Source organism: Canis lupus, chromosome 5 (genome assembly GCF_003254725.2).
Source record: "Canis lupus dingo isolate Sandy chromosome 5, ASM325472v2, whole genome shotgun sequence".
NCBI classification, from domain to species: domain Eukaryota; kingdom Metazoa; phylum Chordata; class Mammalia; order Carnivora; family Canidae; genus Canis; species Canis lupus.
The window spans coordinates 5,587,024-5,603,632 of NC_064247.1; the positions used below are offsets into that span (position 1 = coordinate 5,587,024).

General features: G+C 34.4%; 1 protein-coding gene across 8 annotated transcripts in view; it reads left to right on the forward strand.

Annotated features, from left to right (window-relative positions):
* Positions 1–16,609, forward strand: part of ARHGAP32 (Rho GTPase activating protein 32) — a 291,821-nt gene that overhangs the window by 174,661 nt on the left and 100,551 nt on the right. For all 8 annotated transcript variants that reach the window (XM_049109759.1, XM_049109758.1, XM_049109760.1 and 5 more), the window contains one exon: positions 2,285–2,371. In XM_049109759.1, the coding sequence (XP_048965716.1) occupies positions 2,285–2,371 (87 nt within the window). The remainder of the gene's footprint in view (positions 1–2,284; positions 2,372–16,609) is intronic.

Consider the following 16,609-nt stretch of genomic DNA (forward strand, 5'->3'; position numbering starts at 1 on the left):
GCTTTACTGCTCAGCCGCTAGTTTTCTGAATTGAGGAGAAGCATGGTCTTTCTCTGTCTCTTCTTTACTGCCTGGCTGCTAGTTGTCTTTGTTCTCCAGTCCTTTCCCCAATCTTCTGTGCCAAACGAGAGCTTTCTTCTGTCTCCCCCACTGCGGATGCAGACCATGGCATAGAGCTCTCTCTGAAGCCCTGGTTTGCCTCTATGGTGTTTCTCAGGGCTTTTCTGTGCCTCCTCCAGCCTTCAGTTTTTGAATATCTTGAATGCCTCAAGAGACCCTCTCTGAGCTTTCTTGCTGTGCTCCCCGTCCACAGCAGTTAGCTGCATGTGCTGAGGAGGCTCCACACCCTTCACAGGTTCACCTCACTCCGTGCTCCTGCTCTTCCCCCAGCCTTTGGTGCACTGATCTGGGGTTGGGTAGGCGTTGACTCTTTGCTACAAGGTTTTCCTTGGAATTTTCGTTCATCACTCCAGTCCACATGCAGTCTTCAGGGTTTGGCTGGTTTCTCCTTACCCGGTCTAGTATAGATTCTTTATCTTCCTGCACCTTAACCAGGCTTCTGAGCATGTCCATGAGTCTATTCTGTCTCATGAATGTCTTTTTTTTTTTTTTTTAATTTTATTTATTTATGATAGTCACAGAGAGAGAGAGAGAGGCGCAGAGACACAGGCAGAGGGAGAAGCAGGCTCCATGCACCGGGAGCCCGATGTGGGACTCGATCCCGGGTCTCCAGGATCGCGCCCTGGGCCAAAGGCAGGCGCCAAACCGCTGCGCCACCCAGGGATCCCTCATGAATGTCTTATCACCTTCCCTTTTTAGCTCATTTAGGTTTTTTCTTACCCCTAATTCTTTTTTTGAAAGTATGGTTTTATAGTTAAATCTGGCTTGCTTGGGCTGGTTTGAAAATGAGTGATCATTACCTTGTGAACTTCTGCTTAATACCAGTGTTGGACAGCCCCGGTAGCCCAGTGGTTTGGCGCCGCCTTCGGCCTGGGGTGTGATCCTGGAGACCTGGGATTGAGTCCCACGTTGGGCTCCCTGCATGGAGCCTGTTTCTCCCTCTGCCTGTGTCTCTGCCTCTCTCTCTCTCTCTCTCTCTCGTTCTCTCTGTGTCTGTCATGAGTAAATAAGTAAAATCTTAAAAAAAAAAAAAACTCAACTTCCTAGTTACTGGAAAACCCCAACTCCAGTATACTAGACTGAATCAACTTCAATTAAAAAAAAAACAAAAAAAACCAGAGTGTTTTTAAAAGTACTTTAGTGATACTGCTCTCAAAAATAGAGAATGTGTCTATCTTTTCTTTTTTATAATATTAACTATAATGATAAGTAACATTAAGTACTTATGAGTAGTAGGCATCTTGGTGAACACTTTAAATGCATTATCTCATTTGCTACTCACAAACTGGAGAATAGGTGTTGTTAATCATTTTCATTTTCCCGATGAGAGATTAAGTAGGTAGGTCAATATTCTACAGCTAGTTAGTGACACTTTTGAACTCAGGGCTGTCTGTCTCTAGAGCAGAGTTTGCAAATTTACAACCTTAGATGGGGCAAATATGTAATATAAATGCAGGAAGAGAATAGTGTATGTTAAAATAACAAAGCAAACAGCATGAAGAATGATAGTTACCATTAAGCTGAGATACTGGTGCCAAAGTCTTGGAGAGTGCATGCCTCATTTAAAGGGTTTGGTCACTTTTCAGTTCCAGCCATTCTTATGTGAGAATATAGGTCCAATAATTTAGATTTTCTGATTTTTCAATAGAAGCTAGAAATCTCTGTTTTCATATGAAGCAACTCAGTTTCTAAATTGTAGCTTCTTGTTCAAGTAAAAATAAAATAAAACCTGATGTGTAGATATACATAATAAGTCTGAAGTGACACATGTGTGCAGTCCCCACCTGTTCTCTGGGAAGCCAGTTTCCAATCTCTTCCAATAGAGCATGAGCTCTCCTTTAACTAGTTGGTCATGCTGTCTCTCAGAGCCTGCCCACAAATGTGCTAAATAAATTAGGGGAGTGAAGACCTGCTCTTGAATGAAGGTATTTCATTTACTACTCTTATGCAGTTTGTGCTACTTTAAACTACAAAGACAATTCTTAGAAACATATTTTTTAAAACATCCTGAATTCTTTATCCTCCATAAGCAATAGAGTACCCTTGAAAGGCATAATTTACAGTGAGTTGATGTGAGGGTTCAAGTATTACTGAATGCCTAGTTTATTCTTACTCATTAATCATGACTTTCTCTTCTCTCTCTCTTTTTTTTTTTTTGACGTAGCTGTCCCTTTCAGAAGAACAGAATGAAGTAACGAAAAATGGCTGTGAATCTAAAGAGCTGGTCTACCTCGTGCACATTGCTTGTCAGGTAATTTTGTGGATGCATAGATTCCTTTTAATGCATTTTGTATGGCATCTAATAGAATTCACAGAAAGATACTTGTATGATATTGAAATGAAATTAGACTGTGCCATAACCATTGTTAAGAAAGTAAATGGAGTCCTTTAAAAAAGAGTTATGTGTTCATACAAAATTGATGGAATGCACAGTTTAGTATTGTTACTTGCCTCTTATCTCTGCAAGTTTAGAAAGTTTTTAAGGCTTTAGACATTTGTGGATGAATAACAGTGACTATGGTAACACAGATGTTTCGTTTCATTCTTTCTCCCTGTCATATTGGCAATTCTGCATGTACTCAGAACTGAAGCAATTAATAGAATAAGTCCTGCAGATATTTAATTTACAAACTTAAAACTCTTCTTGTAAGAGTAAAGGAAATACACCGTTTATTTGATGACAAAGATTAAATTAATCAGTTACTGGTCATCTATTAGAGTGAAAGGGGCAAATGTAGCTTCAGTTTTCTCTGCCTGAGATGCTCACTTTTCTACCAGGCAGGAAGCCTCACTGTACAGTATGTAGCCTGTGTATGTGTGTATATGTTGTAGAAGGAGTCTGTTTCTTGACTCTTAGTTTTAGAATTTTTGTGAGGATAATTACCGGGACTTCTCTTAATGAGATTTGAAGTAGGTCATTTGTAGCATTATTTCCTCCACCAAGTAAGTAGTTTAGCTCCTTTGCTTACTTCACTTTCATTAGGCCTTATGTCTAGTTTAGAATTAGTGATTGTAAAGTAATTGTTTTTGCAAAAAGCTTTCTTTTGTACAAAGTTTTTTGTTTTTTGTTTTCCTTGGGAAAGGGGCATTTGTGGTTTTTGTTTTTTTTCCCCTCAAAAACTATTATTCCTGTACCTGAAGTTAAAAATTACATAATCTTGAGAGGTCTAATGCTTACCTCATATAGGAAATACCTGAGTTCTTAGTCTTAGTGATTTTTTAAAAAAAACAACCTTTCAGACTTAAATGCTTTTATTTCTAGGTATCAGAATATGAGATTGGAAATTGAATTTAGCTTGTATAAAAATAAGATGGCCAAAGTTTCATATTGTTAATAGAAAGTAGGCAGCTCTGAATCACTAAGTTTCATGTCATGATTAGTAAAATACTTCTATTTTGTGACTTAATTTTTAAGAGAAAATATCACGTGTGTTTTGGTGAACCATTGTTTATGCATAGATACAAATCATATCTTCTTTATCTAGAGTACGTGATTGGCATGTCAGTAATGAATTTATTAATCCCTCTGTAACCTACCATCTTTTAGCATCTGTCCTTCTCACCATTAATATCCTCATGATCTGACAATGCGAACAGTTTTATTCTCATAAGCAAAACATAATGTTACAAACACTTGTGCTATTTTCTTAAGTGACCTTCAAAAGATAAGCATGGTATTTTGGAACTATATGTCACTTGATTATGCTTCCATGAATTAGTGACCTAACTAGTTAGGCTATTTTCTAGTTGCAAGTATCTTGTTAATCTGCTTAAAGAATTTCAGACAACTTAATATACTATTCATTATATCAAAGTGTAAGTTACTACAGTATAATAATGTCATTACACTTCTTTGAAGGACTGTAAGTGATCAGTGATGCATCTCTATGGCTTACTTTCTGTATTCTTGCCAAATGTGTCAGCCATAAATCATATTAAGTGGCAATCACATATTACTTAATAACTAATATTATAGAGACTCATAATCACACCCTCTCATATGCCAATGAGGAAATTGAGGCCCAAATTACTGATGTGGCTTTCTAAGTTATATGAAATCTTAGCAAGATTTACTACTAGAGACTTCAGTTTCCTGATTGCCAGTTTTTACTGCATCTCAGTGGAATTCACAATCTCGAATAGATTTAAGAGATTGCTTAGTCTTCAGATAATATATGATTACCATTACATACTGATGTAATTTGTTCCAGAAACTTTTTTTCATATATTGAATATTTTTGCTAATTTCTAATTTTTAAAGTACACCTGAAATTCTTTTTTATTTAACCCATTTTTCTCTTGTTCTTTAATCTTAGAAAATGGCCAGTTAAACAACTGTGATTTTTTTTTTTCCACCTTTCTGGAAGTTAACTAATACTGATTGTTTTAGGTCTTATCTTTGAATCTTTTAATTGTGCTTTTGCCTCTACCCTTTCAAGTTTTTATTTTTTGTTAAATTGTGAATTCAGAAATGTAAACCATATCTTTCATACTGAAATGATTCATATTTAATAGGCATTTTGATTATCTGTTTCTAGTACACAGATACTGTGACATGCAGTATAACATTTAATTCTTTCAACAATTGTGTGAGGTAAATAGTCTGTTTTTCATTTTATAGCTGATGAACCTAAGACTCAAGAATGTTAATAACTTGCCCAAAGTCGTAAAATTAAAGAGAAAGACTAGGATTTGAACATCAGTCTACTGGGTTTTTTTCCCCACTATTCTTCTGTCATTTTCTAATAGGATTTATAGTTGCTTAGCTGCTCTGAAATCTGCTAAGCATATCCTAAATGTTAATAAAGAATTCTAGAAATGTGTTGAGAATGACAGTCAAGTTTCTTTTTTTTTAATTTTTTAATTTTTATTTTTTTTTATAGTCAAGTTTCTTTGCATGACTTTAGTGGAAAGTCTAGATATCATTGAGATGTACTTATTTTAAGACATCAGTGTGTATTTTTTTCTGATTTAAAAGTGTGGATTTATGGGTTTTTAGGCCAACAATACTTATAGAAATTTTGGAAACTATGGGAAATGGAGAAAAAAGAAAATTGCCATAATACTACTACCCTGGGATTGCCTATTTACAGTTTTGTATACTTTTCCTTTGTTTTACATAGTTATATTTTATCATTGAATACAGAGGTACATATATAATTTTACATAACTTTTTAAAAAAAGATATTTTATTTATTCATGAGAGACACACAGACAAAGGCAAAGACATAGGCAAAGGGAGAAGCAGGCTCCATGCAGGGATCCCGACTTGGGACTTGATACTGGGACTCCAGGATCACGCCCTGAGCCTAAGGCAGGCACTCAACTGCTGAGCCACCCAGGCATCCCAACTTTTTATTTATAAAGCATTCCTCCATGTTATTATAATCTCTCTGAAGACATTAATTAGTTAATTTACTGTAATTGACATACAATACTGTATTTCCTTTTCATTGTAGGTGTACCAACATAGTGATTTGACATTCATATGCAGTACAAAATGATCACCATAATAAGTGTAGTTACCAACTGTCAACAAACATAATTGTGACAAAATTATTGACTCTATTCTTCATGTTGCATTTTATGTCCCTGTGACTTACTTATTTTATAACTGGAAGTTTGTACATCTGAATCTCCTTCACTTGTTACATGCATCCCCTATCTGTCTCCCCTCTGGCAGTTACCTGTTTGTATTTTTTAGTCTGTTTCTGCTTTGTTGTTAGTTCATTTGTTTTATTTTTTAGAGTCCACGTTTAAATGTAGCGATAAGGTGTTTGTCTTTCTATATCTGACTTATTTCACTTAGCATAACAGGCTCTAGGTTTGTCTATCTGTGTTGTCATAAATGGCAAGATCCCATTCTTTTTTAATGGCTGAGTGATAATCCATGTACCTATGTTCCATAACTTCTTTACTTGCATCTGTCAATGAACACTTAGGTTGCTTCCATATCACACCTATTGTAAATGATGCTGCAGTGAATATAGTGATGCATACAACATCTCTTTGAATTAGTGCTTTGTTTTATTTGGATAAATAGCCAGATGAGGAATTGCTGCATCATATGGTATTTCTGTTTTTAAACTTTAGAGGAATCCCCATGTTATTTTTTTTTTAGTGTTTCCACCAATTTACATGCCCACCAGCACTACATGGGGATTTCCTTTTCTTTGTATCCTTGGCAACAATTATTATTTCTTGTCTTTTTGATACTATCCATTCTGATAGGTGGGATTAACATCTCAGTGTGGATTTGATTTGTATTTCCCTGTGATCAGCAATATTGAATATTTTTTCATGTGTCTCATGGCCATCTGTATGTCTTTGGAAAAATGTTTATTCAGGTCCTGTTCCATGCTCATGTTTTAAATGAGATTGTTTTTCTGTGTGTATATGTGTTGGATTATTTGAGTTCTTTATATATTTTGGATATTAACCCCTTGTTTGATATATCACTTACAGATTTAGGAGGTTGCCTTTTCATTTTGTTGATGGTTTCCTTCTCTGGACAAAAACTTTTTAGTGTACCATATTCTCAGTTTTTTTATATTTGTTTTTGTTGCCCTTGTCTGAGGAGACAGATTCAAAAAAATATTGCTAAGACTGATGTCAAAGAGTTTATTGCCTGTGTTTTCTCTTAGAACTTTTATGGTTTCAGGTCTTACATTTAGGTCTTGAATCTATTTTGAGTTATTTTCGTATACGGTATAAAGAAGTGGTCCAGTTTCATTCTTTTGCATGTAGCTGTCCAGTTTTCCAAACACCGTTTATTGAAGTGACTGTCTTTTCCCTGTTTTATATTTTTGGCTCCTTTGTCATAGGTTAATTGACCATATAAGCATAGGTTGTTTCTGGGCTTTATACTCTGTTCTGTCTCTTTTTGTACCAATACTGTACTGTCTTGATTATGATAGCTTGAAATTGTAGTTTGAAATCTAGAAGCATGATACCTCCAGCTTTCTGGAGGTTCTTCCTCAAGGATGTTTTGGCTGGGATTTTTGTGGTTGCATACAAATCTTAGAATTTTTGGTTTAAGTTCTATGAAAAATACTATTGATATTTTGATAGGGATTGCATTGAATTTATAGATTGCTTTGGGTAGTATGGACATTTAAACAGTATTAAATCTTCCAGTCATAAGCATGGTATATGCTATATTTATATTTATATTATTTGCATTTATATATTTATTTATATTTATTTATTTATTTATTTGCATCAACTGTACTTTCTTTCATTGATGTCTTATAGTTTTCAGAGTACAGGTGTTTCACCTCCTTGGTTAAATTTATTTCTAGATGTTTTATTATTTTTGATGTAATTGTACATGTGATTATTTTTTTAAAGATTTTATTTATTTATTCATGAGAGACACACAGAAAGAGAGAGGCAGAGACACAGGTAGAGGGAGAAGCAGGCTCTGTGCAGGAAACCTGATGTGGGACTTGATCCCGGGTCTCCAGGATCAGGCCCTGGGCTGAAGGCAGCGCTAAACTGTTAAGTCACCAGGGCTGCCCTGTACCTGTGATTATTAATTTCTCTTTCTGCTAGCTTGTTATTACTGTATAGAAATGAAACCAATTTCTTTTTTTTTTTTTTAAAGATCGTATTTATTTATTCATGAGAGACAGAGAGAGAGGCAGAGACACAGGCAGAGGGAGAAGCAGGCTCCGTGCAGGGAGCCTGACATGGGACTTGATCCCGGGTCTCCAGGATCAGGCCCTGGGCTGAAGGCGGCGCTAAAACGCTGAGCTACCTGGGCTTCCCAAAACCAATTTCTTTATATTAATTTTGTATCTGCAACTTTAGTGAATTCATTAATAGTTTCTAATAGTTTTTTCTGTGAAATCTTTGAGTACCATGTTATCTGCAAATACTGAGTTTGACTTCTTCCTTCCATTTACATTCCCTTTATCTCTTTTTCTTGTCTGATTGCTGTGGCAAGGACTTCCAGTACTTTGTTGAGTAAAAGTGGTGAAATTATATTCTTGATTTGTTCCTATCTTAAAGGAAAAGCTTTCATTTTTTTTTTTACCATTGATTATATTATTATCTGTAGGAGTGTTATATATGCCCTTTATTATTTTGAGGTATGCTTCCTCTATTCCCACTTTGTTCAGTTTTTTTTTAATCATGAATGGATATTGAATTTTATCAAATACTTTTTCTGCATCTATTGAAATGATAATGATTTTTTAAGTCTTCATTTTTTTAAGTCTTCATTTTGTTAATGTGGTGCATGATGTTAATTGATTTGTGAATATTGAACCATCTTTGCATTCCTGTCAAATTCCACTTGATCGTGGTGTATGATCCTTATAGTGTACTGTTGAATTTGGTTTTCTAATATTTTGTTGAGGATTTTTGCATTTAGATTCATCAGGGATATTGGTTTTTAATTTTCTTTCTTGGCTGTGTGTTTGTCTGGTTTTGGTATCACAGTAATGCTAGTCATAGAATGAATTTGGAAGCATTCCTTCTTCTTCCAATTTTTGGAAACAAATTGACAAGTCTAGATATTCAGTCTTCTTTACATTTTTTTTTTTTTTTCAAATTCACCTGTGAAGCCATTTGGCCCTGGACTTTTGTTTGTTGGGAGTTTTTAAAATACTGATTGAATTTCATTACATAATTGGTCTGTTCAGATATTCTGTCTCTTCTTGATTAAGAAACAACATCAGGCAGCCCGGGTGACTCAGTAGTTTAGCACCACCTTCAGCCCAGGACATGATCCTGGGGACTCGGGATCGAGTCCCATTTCAGGCTCCCTGCATGGAGCCTGCTTCTCTGTCTGCTTGTGTCACTACCTCTTTCTGTCTCTCTCTGTGTCTCTCATAAATAAATAAATAAAATCTTTAAAAAAATAAAAAGAAGAAACAACATCTGGAAGATTTATTTTATAGAATATTTAATGTTTCTAGGAATCTATCCATTTTTTGGTAGGTTGTCTAATTTGTTAATGTGTAATTATAGTAATCTAATAATTTTTTGTATTTTTGGGGTGTAAGTTGTAACTTCTTTTCTTTCATTTCTGATTTTATTTTCTTGACTCTTCTCTTTTTTTTCTTGATTAGTCTGCTTAAAGAGTTTTTGTTTGTTTTTCTTTATGTTATTTTTAAAAGTAATTTCTGTACCCAGTGTGGGGATCAAATTTATAACCCTAAGATCAGGAGTTATAGGCTCCACCAGCTGAGTCAGCCAGTTGAAACCCTTTCAACATTTCTTGTAATGCTAGTTTAGTGTTGAACTTTTAAAAATTTTCTTGTATGGGAAACTCTCCTTCAATTCTGAATGAAAACTTTGCTGGTAGACTGTTCTTGTAGGTTTTTTCCTTTGCATCCTGAATATATCATGCCACTTCTTTCTGATCTGAAAACTTGCTGCTGAAAAATCAGCTGATGGTCATATGGGTGGTCCTTATACTCACTATTGGCTTTTCTCTTGTTTCTTTTAGGGTTCTCTCTTTATATCTTTAATTTTCAACATTTAAATATTTATGTCTCTTAGCATGGTTCTTTTGGGTTCATCTTGTTTTGAAATGTTCCCCCCATTATTTTTCTTTCAGTTCTTTAAGTAAACAAACTGAAAAAAAGTAATATCGTAGAATACATTGGTCTTAATGAAGAAACACTCTTGTGTCATGATCTTGATCTGAATGATAATACTTTATCTTTTCTGAAAGTCATACTAATTTTTCCTCTGCTTCTGCCTTACTTTTTAGAAAACATAATGTATTTAGTTTGAGTTTAATGAATAATAATAAACATTTTGGAGATTTGGTCATATGTCAAGGAATATACTAAAATAACTTTTACTGTCTTAAGTGTGGAACATTCAGTAATTTTAAGAAGTCCAAAACGAGATAAACTCTCACAGTAATTGAGCCTCACTACATAGAATAAATCATTTGTAAGTGCAATGTTAGTGGTAATGAGTCTTGATGTCATCCAGTGTTCCATTGTTTGTTTCTTTAGCAAGTAAGCAAACATCAGCTTTCAAGTGTTAATTGTAAGATGGCGCATTTAAACCCAGCTGTTAGAAGAATTTATTCTAACATATGCCCCAATAAAAATCCTTTATGATCTTTCCTTGCTGTAAATACAGGTTTGTTAGTGCAAGAAATTGCTGCCTAATAAAGTACTTAATAAAGCATGTACTATTTTACTGTTTCATTGTAAACTTTAGACCAGTTAAAATGAATGGTGTTATTGTATTTGGATTGTATTAATGACTACCTTTGTATTTTAACAAGAATTCATCATTATATAATAGTTTATTTTTTTTGAGGATCAAGTTTTTCATAAATATTTACAGTACTCTGAAAGCTCCTTTATGTCCTGGTAGGTGGGGTAAACAGTTGGTTTTAGGGGAATGCTTTCTTGCCTCAAAATATCTCCTGCTTCAAATTCCACCATCAGAAATGCATTCCTTGGTATTAAATATCTGCTCCACTTATTCCACTTAGAAAATGCGGTTACTAAGGGGTGGAGTTGACTATTCACATTTGTAGAGCATCTGCGTATGAACAAAATATGTAGATAGATTGTAAACATCTAAATCTTGTAACTCTTTTGTGAAATGTGTTACTATTTTCATTTTATTTGTGAGTAAACTGTTGCTGATAGATGTTAAGTAAAGTACATAAACTCCTCTATCTAGGATAAGGCCCAGCTGCAATTAAATCAGTTCATTCTATTTTCAGATCATTCTCTTTTTGCTGAACTTCATCATACCATTAAAGAGAGAATTTGTTAATTTTTTTTCAGTTAACTTTCCCATGATAAAGGGACTTCCAAGGACATGGGTGAGGACTGTTCTTCTCAGAAAGAAGAGCAAATACATCTAGAATTTGTCTTTTTTCATTCCTGTTATTACTAAGCTAGCCCAAGATGCTGGATCTTGTTGGGATGTTATGATTAGCATATGTGTTTGTATCCTGTAATCAGTTACAACCATTTACACTGCTAGAGTGATGTAAAATGTAAGTTGAAAATGTTAACACTCTTCAAAAGATTTTTGCTGTCTTTAGAGCTAAACCCAAACTGCTAACTAGGACCTGTGAGGGTCCCACCTCATCTGGACCTTGCCTACCTCTTCTGCATCATGTCATGACAGCCTGCTCATTCCTATGTTCTGGTCACACCAGCTTTCATTCAGTTTTTAAAAGGCTAAATTCTTTCCTAATACAAAGTATTGAACATTGCTCAGCTTATAACTCTGTTCACACTGTGCACTTGCTGTGTCCGGTGCCTTCTCTGTTTTCAGGATAGAGTTCAGGTATCCCCTCCTTAGAAGGGCTTTTCCTGACTACTTTCCCTGGAGTAGGTTCTTGTTGATCTCCTCACAGAACAAAGTTATCATTATTTTACTTATACATATCTATTTACTTCAAAAAGTATTTGTTTTTTGCACTAATTCAAAAAAATATACACACCTCTATGTTTATTGCAGCTTATTTACCTTGGCCAAGATGTGGAATCAACCTAAGCAGCCATTGATACATGAATAAAGATATGGCATATCACACTGTGTATCATACAATGGAATATTATTCACCCACAAAAAAGGAGCTCTTGCTACTTGTGACAACATGGATGGGACCTAGAGGGTATTATGCTAAAAGAAATAAGACAGAAAGATACCATTGGTTTCTCTTATATGTGGGAAAACAACAGAATGGAAATAGACTCATAAATGCAAAGAACAAACTGATGTTTGACAGAGCAGAGGTGGTTGGTAAGATGGGCAAAATAGGTGAAGGGAATTAGGTAGTACACACTTACAGTTATAAAATAAAGTATGGAATGGGGTAACATTGCATGATGATGGGCGGTAACTACACTTATCATGGTAAACATTTTGTAATATATAGAATTATTGAAGCACTATGTTGTGCCCTGAAAATAGCATCACATTCCATTTCAACAATACTTCAGTAACACTTGTTTTTCTCACTAGAAATAAATTCTGAGAAGTTGGAGATTTGTTGGTTCTCTCTTGTATCTCTAATGCTTATTTCAGTGCTTATGCTATAGGTGCTCAGTGATGAGAGAAAGAAAAACACATTTTTGTCTTAGAAATTTGATCCTATTTACATTAGAGATTTCTTTTTCTCTCATTCTTCATTTGCAGCCTTATCAAGAATTAGGAATATTTTGTTACTGATTGGATAGCAAGTTACTTGGTGGTAATAATTATTAAGGTTAGAATTTAGCAATAAATTAAGATTTAAGCAGATATACCTAATGAGTTTTTTATATTGTTTTTGTTTCATTATTTATAAAATAAGTAGATTTATACAATATTCTATTAATATTCTATACAATATTCTATTAATATTAATATTCTAATTTGTAGTTGATCTTTGAACAACATTGTTTAAGTAGCATGGTTCCATTCATGTAGATTTTTTTTTTCATGTAGATTTTTTTTTATGTAGATTTTTTTTTGATAAATACAGTACATTATTGTAAATGTATTTTCTCTTCCTTAAGATTTTCTTAATAACACTTTTTTCCTTCTACCTTGCTTTAAGAATATGGTGAAAAATGGGATCCCTGGGTGGCGCAGCGGTTTGGCGCCTGCCTTTGGCCCAGGGCACGATCCTGGAGACACGGGATCGAGTCCCACGTCGGGCTCCCGGTGCGTGGAGCCTGCTTCTCCCTCTGCCTGTGTCTCTGTGCCTCTCTCTCTCTCTCTGTGACTATCATAAATAAATAAAAATTTAAAAAAAAAAAAAAAAAAAGAATATGGTGAAAAAACCACAGTACATAATATAACGTACAAAATCTGTTTATTGACTATTTATGTTTTTGGCATGGCTTCCAGTCAAGAGTAAGCCATTAGAAGTTATACTTTGGAGGAGCAAAACTTATATGTGGATTTTTGACTGTGCAGTGAGAATTTAACAGTTTTAGATGATTTGCAAATTATATTAAGGTTTTCATTTTGTGAATGATAATCCATATAAAAGAACAGACTTTTACTGGTACAAGAACATTTTTAAAAAGTATTGCTGATCATGAGGAAATGAATTTTGAAATCCAGTCTACCATTTACTTTTTAAAGCTTTTTTGCATTTTTGTGGTTGGTTGTTATTTATTACCTTGAATAAGACTGCTTAGATGGAAGAAAACATGATTTATTTTTAAGAATTAGTGTATTTTTTAGAGTAGTCATAGGTTCATAGCAAACTATAGTGGAAAGTACAGGGCTCCTATATGCCTCTTATCCCCACATGCTCAACCTTGTCCACTCTGGACATCTTTCCCCAACATGGTACATTTGTTATGATTGATGAACCTACACTGATGTACCTTTGCAGCAAGGGTTTAGTAATGGGGTTGTACTTTCAATGGGTTTGGACAAATTTATAATTATATGTACCTACCATTATGGTATCATACATAATAGTTCACTGCCCTGAAAATTCTCTGTATTCTTTTTATCTTTTGCTTCTCCCTACCCAGTGGCAACCACAGATATTTTTACTGTCTTTATAGTTTTGCCTTTTCAAAATATCATATAGTTCAAATTATATGGTACAGAGCCTTTTCAGTAATATGCATTTAAGTTTCCTCCATGTCTTCTGAAGGCTTCTTTCTTTTTAGTGCCAAATAATTTCCATTGTCTGATTGTACCACGGTTTATATATCCATTCACCAGCTGAAGGACATCTTAGTTGCTTCCAAATTTCAGCAATTATGGATAAAGTTACTACAAACATTCATGTGCAGGTTTTGTGTGAACATAACTTTTAGCTCATTTGGATAAACACCAAGGAGTCCAATTGCTGGAACCTGTGGTAAGGTGTGTTTATAGTTTTATAAGAAACTGACAAACTGGGGCGCCTGGGTGGCTCCATCAGTTAAGCATCTGCCTTCAGTTCAGATCATGATCTCAGAATCCTGGGATCCAGCCCCGCATCAAGCTCTCTGCTCAGCAGGGTGTCTGCTTCTCCCTCTCCCTCTGTCTCTCTCCCCAGCTTGTGCGCTCTCTCTCTCTCTCTTTCTCAAATAAATACAATCTCAAAAAGAAAAAGAAAAAAAAAAAAGCCTGACAAGCTATTTTCCAAAGAGGGTTTACCATTTTGTATTCCTACTAGCAATGAAAAAAATTTCTTGTTACTTCACATCTTTGTCAGCATTTGGTTTTAACAGTTCTGGATTTTTGCTGTTCTAATAGGTGTGTATTAGCATCTCCTTTTAATTTGCATTTCCCTGATGACACATATGTGGAGCATCTTTTCATATACTTATTTATCATTTGTGTATCGTTTTGGTAAGCTGTGTGTTAGGATCTTTGTACCATTTTTAAATCAGTTGTTTGTTTTCTTATTGTTGATTTTTAAGAGTTCTTTGTATATTTTGGATAATATCCCTTTATCAGATATATCTTTTGCCAATATTTTCATTCAAGTGTATTACTTGTCTCTTCATTTTCTTATTAGTGTCTTGACACAGCAAAAAATTTTAACTTCAGTGAAGTCCAGCTCATTAATTCTTGTTTTTATTGATTGTGTATCTAGTGTTGTATCTAAAAAGTCCATCACTAAACCTAAGATCATCTGTATTTTTCCTATGTTATTTTCTATGAGTTTTATAATTTTGCATTTTATGTTAAGGTCTATGATCCATTTTGAGTGATTTTGTGAAAGCTGTTAAGGCCTATGTCTAGATTTATATTTTTGCCCTGTAGATTTTGCCAGTTTTTCCAGCACTATTTGTTGAAAAGACTGTCTTTTTTTTTGTTATTATTATTAAAAAGACTGTTTTTTTAATCCATTGTATTGTCTTCTCTCTTTTGTCAAAGATTGGTTGACAGTACTTAGGTAGGTCTGTTTCTGGGCTCCCTATTTTGTTCCATGGGTGTTTTATTTATTTATTTTTTTGCCAATACCACATGTTTTGATTGTTGTAGTTTTATGATAAATCTTGAAGTCACTTATTGTCATTCTTCCAACTTTGTTCTTCTCTGTTGATATTGTATTAGCTATTCTGGGTCTTTTGTCTCTCTATATAAACCTTAGAAACAGTTTGTTGATACTGACAAAAATAACTTGCTTTGGTTTTGATTGGCATAGCACTGTGGATCTAGATCAGGTTGGGGAAAATTGACATCTTGACAATATTGTGTTTTCCTATCCATGAACATGGTATATCTCTCATTTTTTAGTTGTTTCTTCCTATCAGAGTCTTGTCGTTTTCCTCATATAGATCTTGTACATAGTTTTTTAGACTTGTTCTTAGATACTTCTTTTTTAGAGGAGGGTGTTGATCTAAATGCTATTGTGGTTTTTTTTTTATTTTATTTTTTTATTTTTTTTATGATAGGCACAGTGAGAGAGAGAGAGGCAGAGACACAGGCAGAGGGAGAAGCAGGCTCCATGCACCGGGAGCCCGACGTGGGATTCGATCCCGGGTCTCCAGGGTCGCGCCCTGGGCCAAAGGCAGGCGCCAAACCGCTGCGCCACCCAGGGATCCCCTGCTATTGTGTTTTTAATTTCAAATTGAACTTACTCATTGTTGGTGCCTAGGAAGCAAATGACTTTTATATATTAATTTTGTATTCTGCTATTTTGGTATAATCACTTAGTAGTTCCAGGAGGTTTTTAGAAAGTTCTTTTGTATTGTATACCTAGATAATTATGTCATCTATGTACAAAGACTGTTTAATTTCTTCCTTCCCCCTTTGTATATCTTTTATTTCCTTTTCTTGCCCTAATGGATTGGGTAAAGAATTCCAGTACAGTGTTGAAAAGCAGTACAGAGAAGGGGACATCCTTGCCTTGTTCCTTATTGAGTCTTATTTGGAAAGCCTCAAGTTTTTCACTATTACATATGATACTAGCTGTAGAGTTTTTATAGACTTTTTTTTTATCAAATTGTGGAAATATCCCATTAATCTTAGTTTACTGAGAATTTTTATATGAATGAGTGTTGGATATTGGCAAGTGCTTTTCATACATCTTCCAGTATGATCGTATGATTTTACTTCCATAGCTTATTGATGTGATTAATTTCATTAACTGATTTTGAATGCTGGACCAGCTTTGCATGCATGCCTGGGATAGATTCCACTTGATTGTGGTGCATAATTATATTCCATGTTGCTGAATTTAATTTGCTAATAATAGTGTTGACTTTTTTTCATCAGTATTCTTAAGAGATATTGTTCTGTAGTTTTCCTTTTTTGTAATGTCCATGTTGTTTTGGTAGTAGGTTAATTCTAGCCTCATAGAATGAATTGGAAAGTATTCCCTGTTTCAGTCTTCTGAAAGAGATTATAGAGAATTGGTACAATTTCTTTATTAAATATTTGGTATAATTCTAACATTGTGAACCAATCTTGGCCTGGTGCTTTCTCTTTTGGAAGTTTATTAATTATGGTTCCATATTTTAAATAGATATAGGCCTTATTCATATTGTCCATTTCTTTTTGTGTGAGTTTTGGAAGATTGTTTCTTTTGAGGACTTGTGTCAGTTTC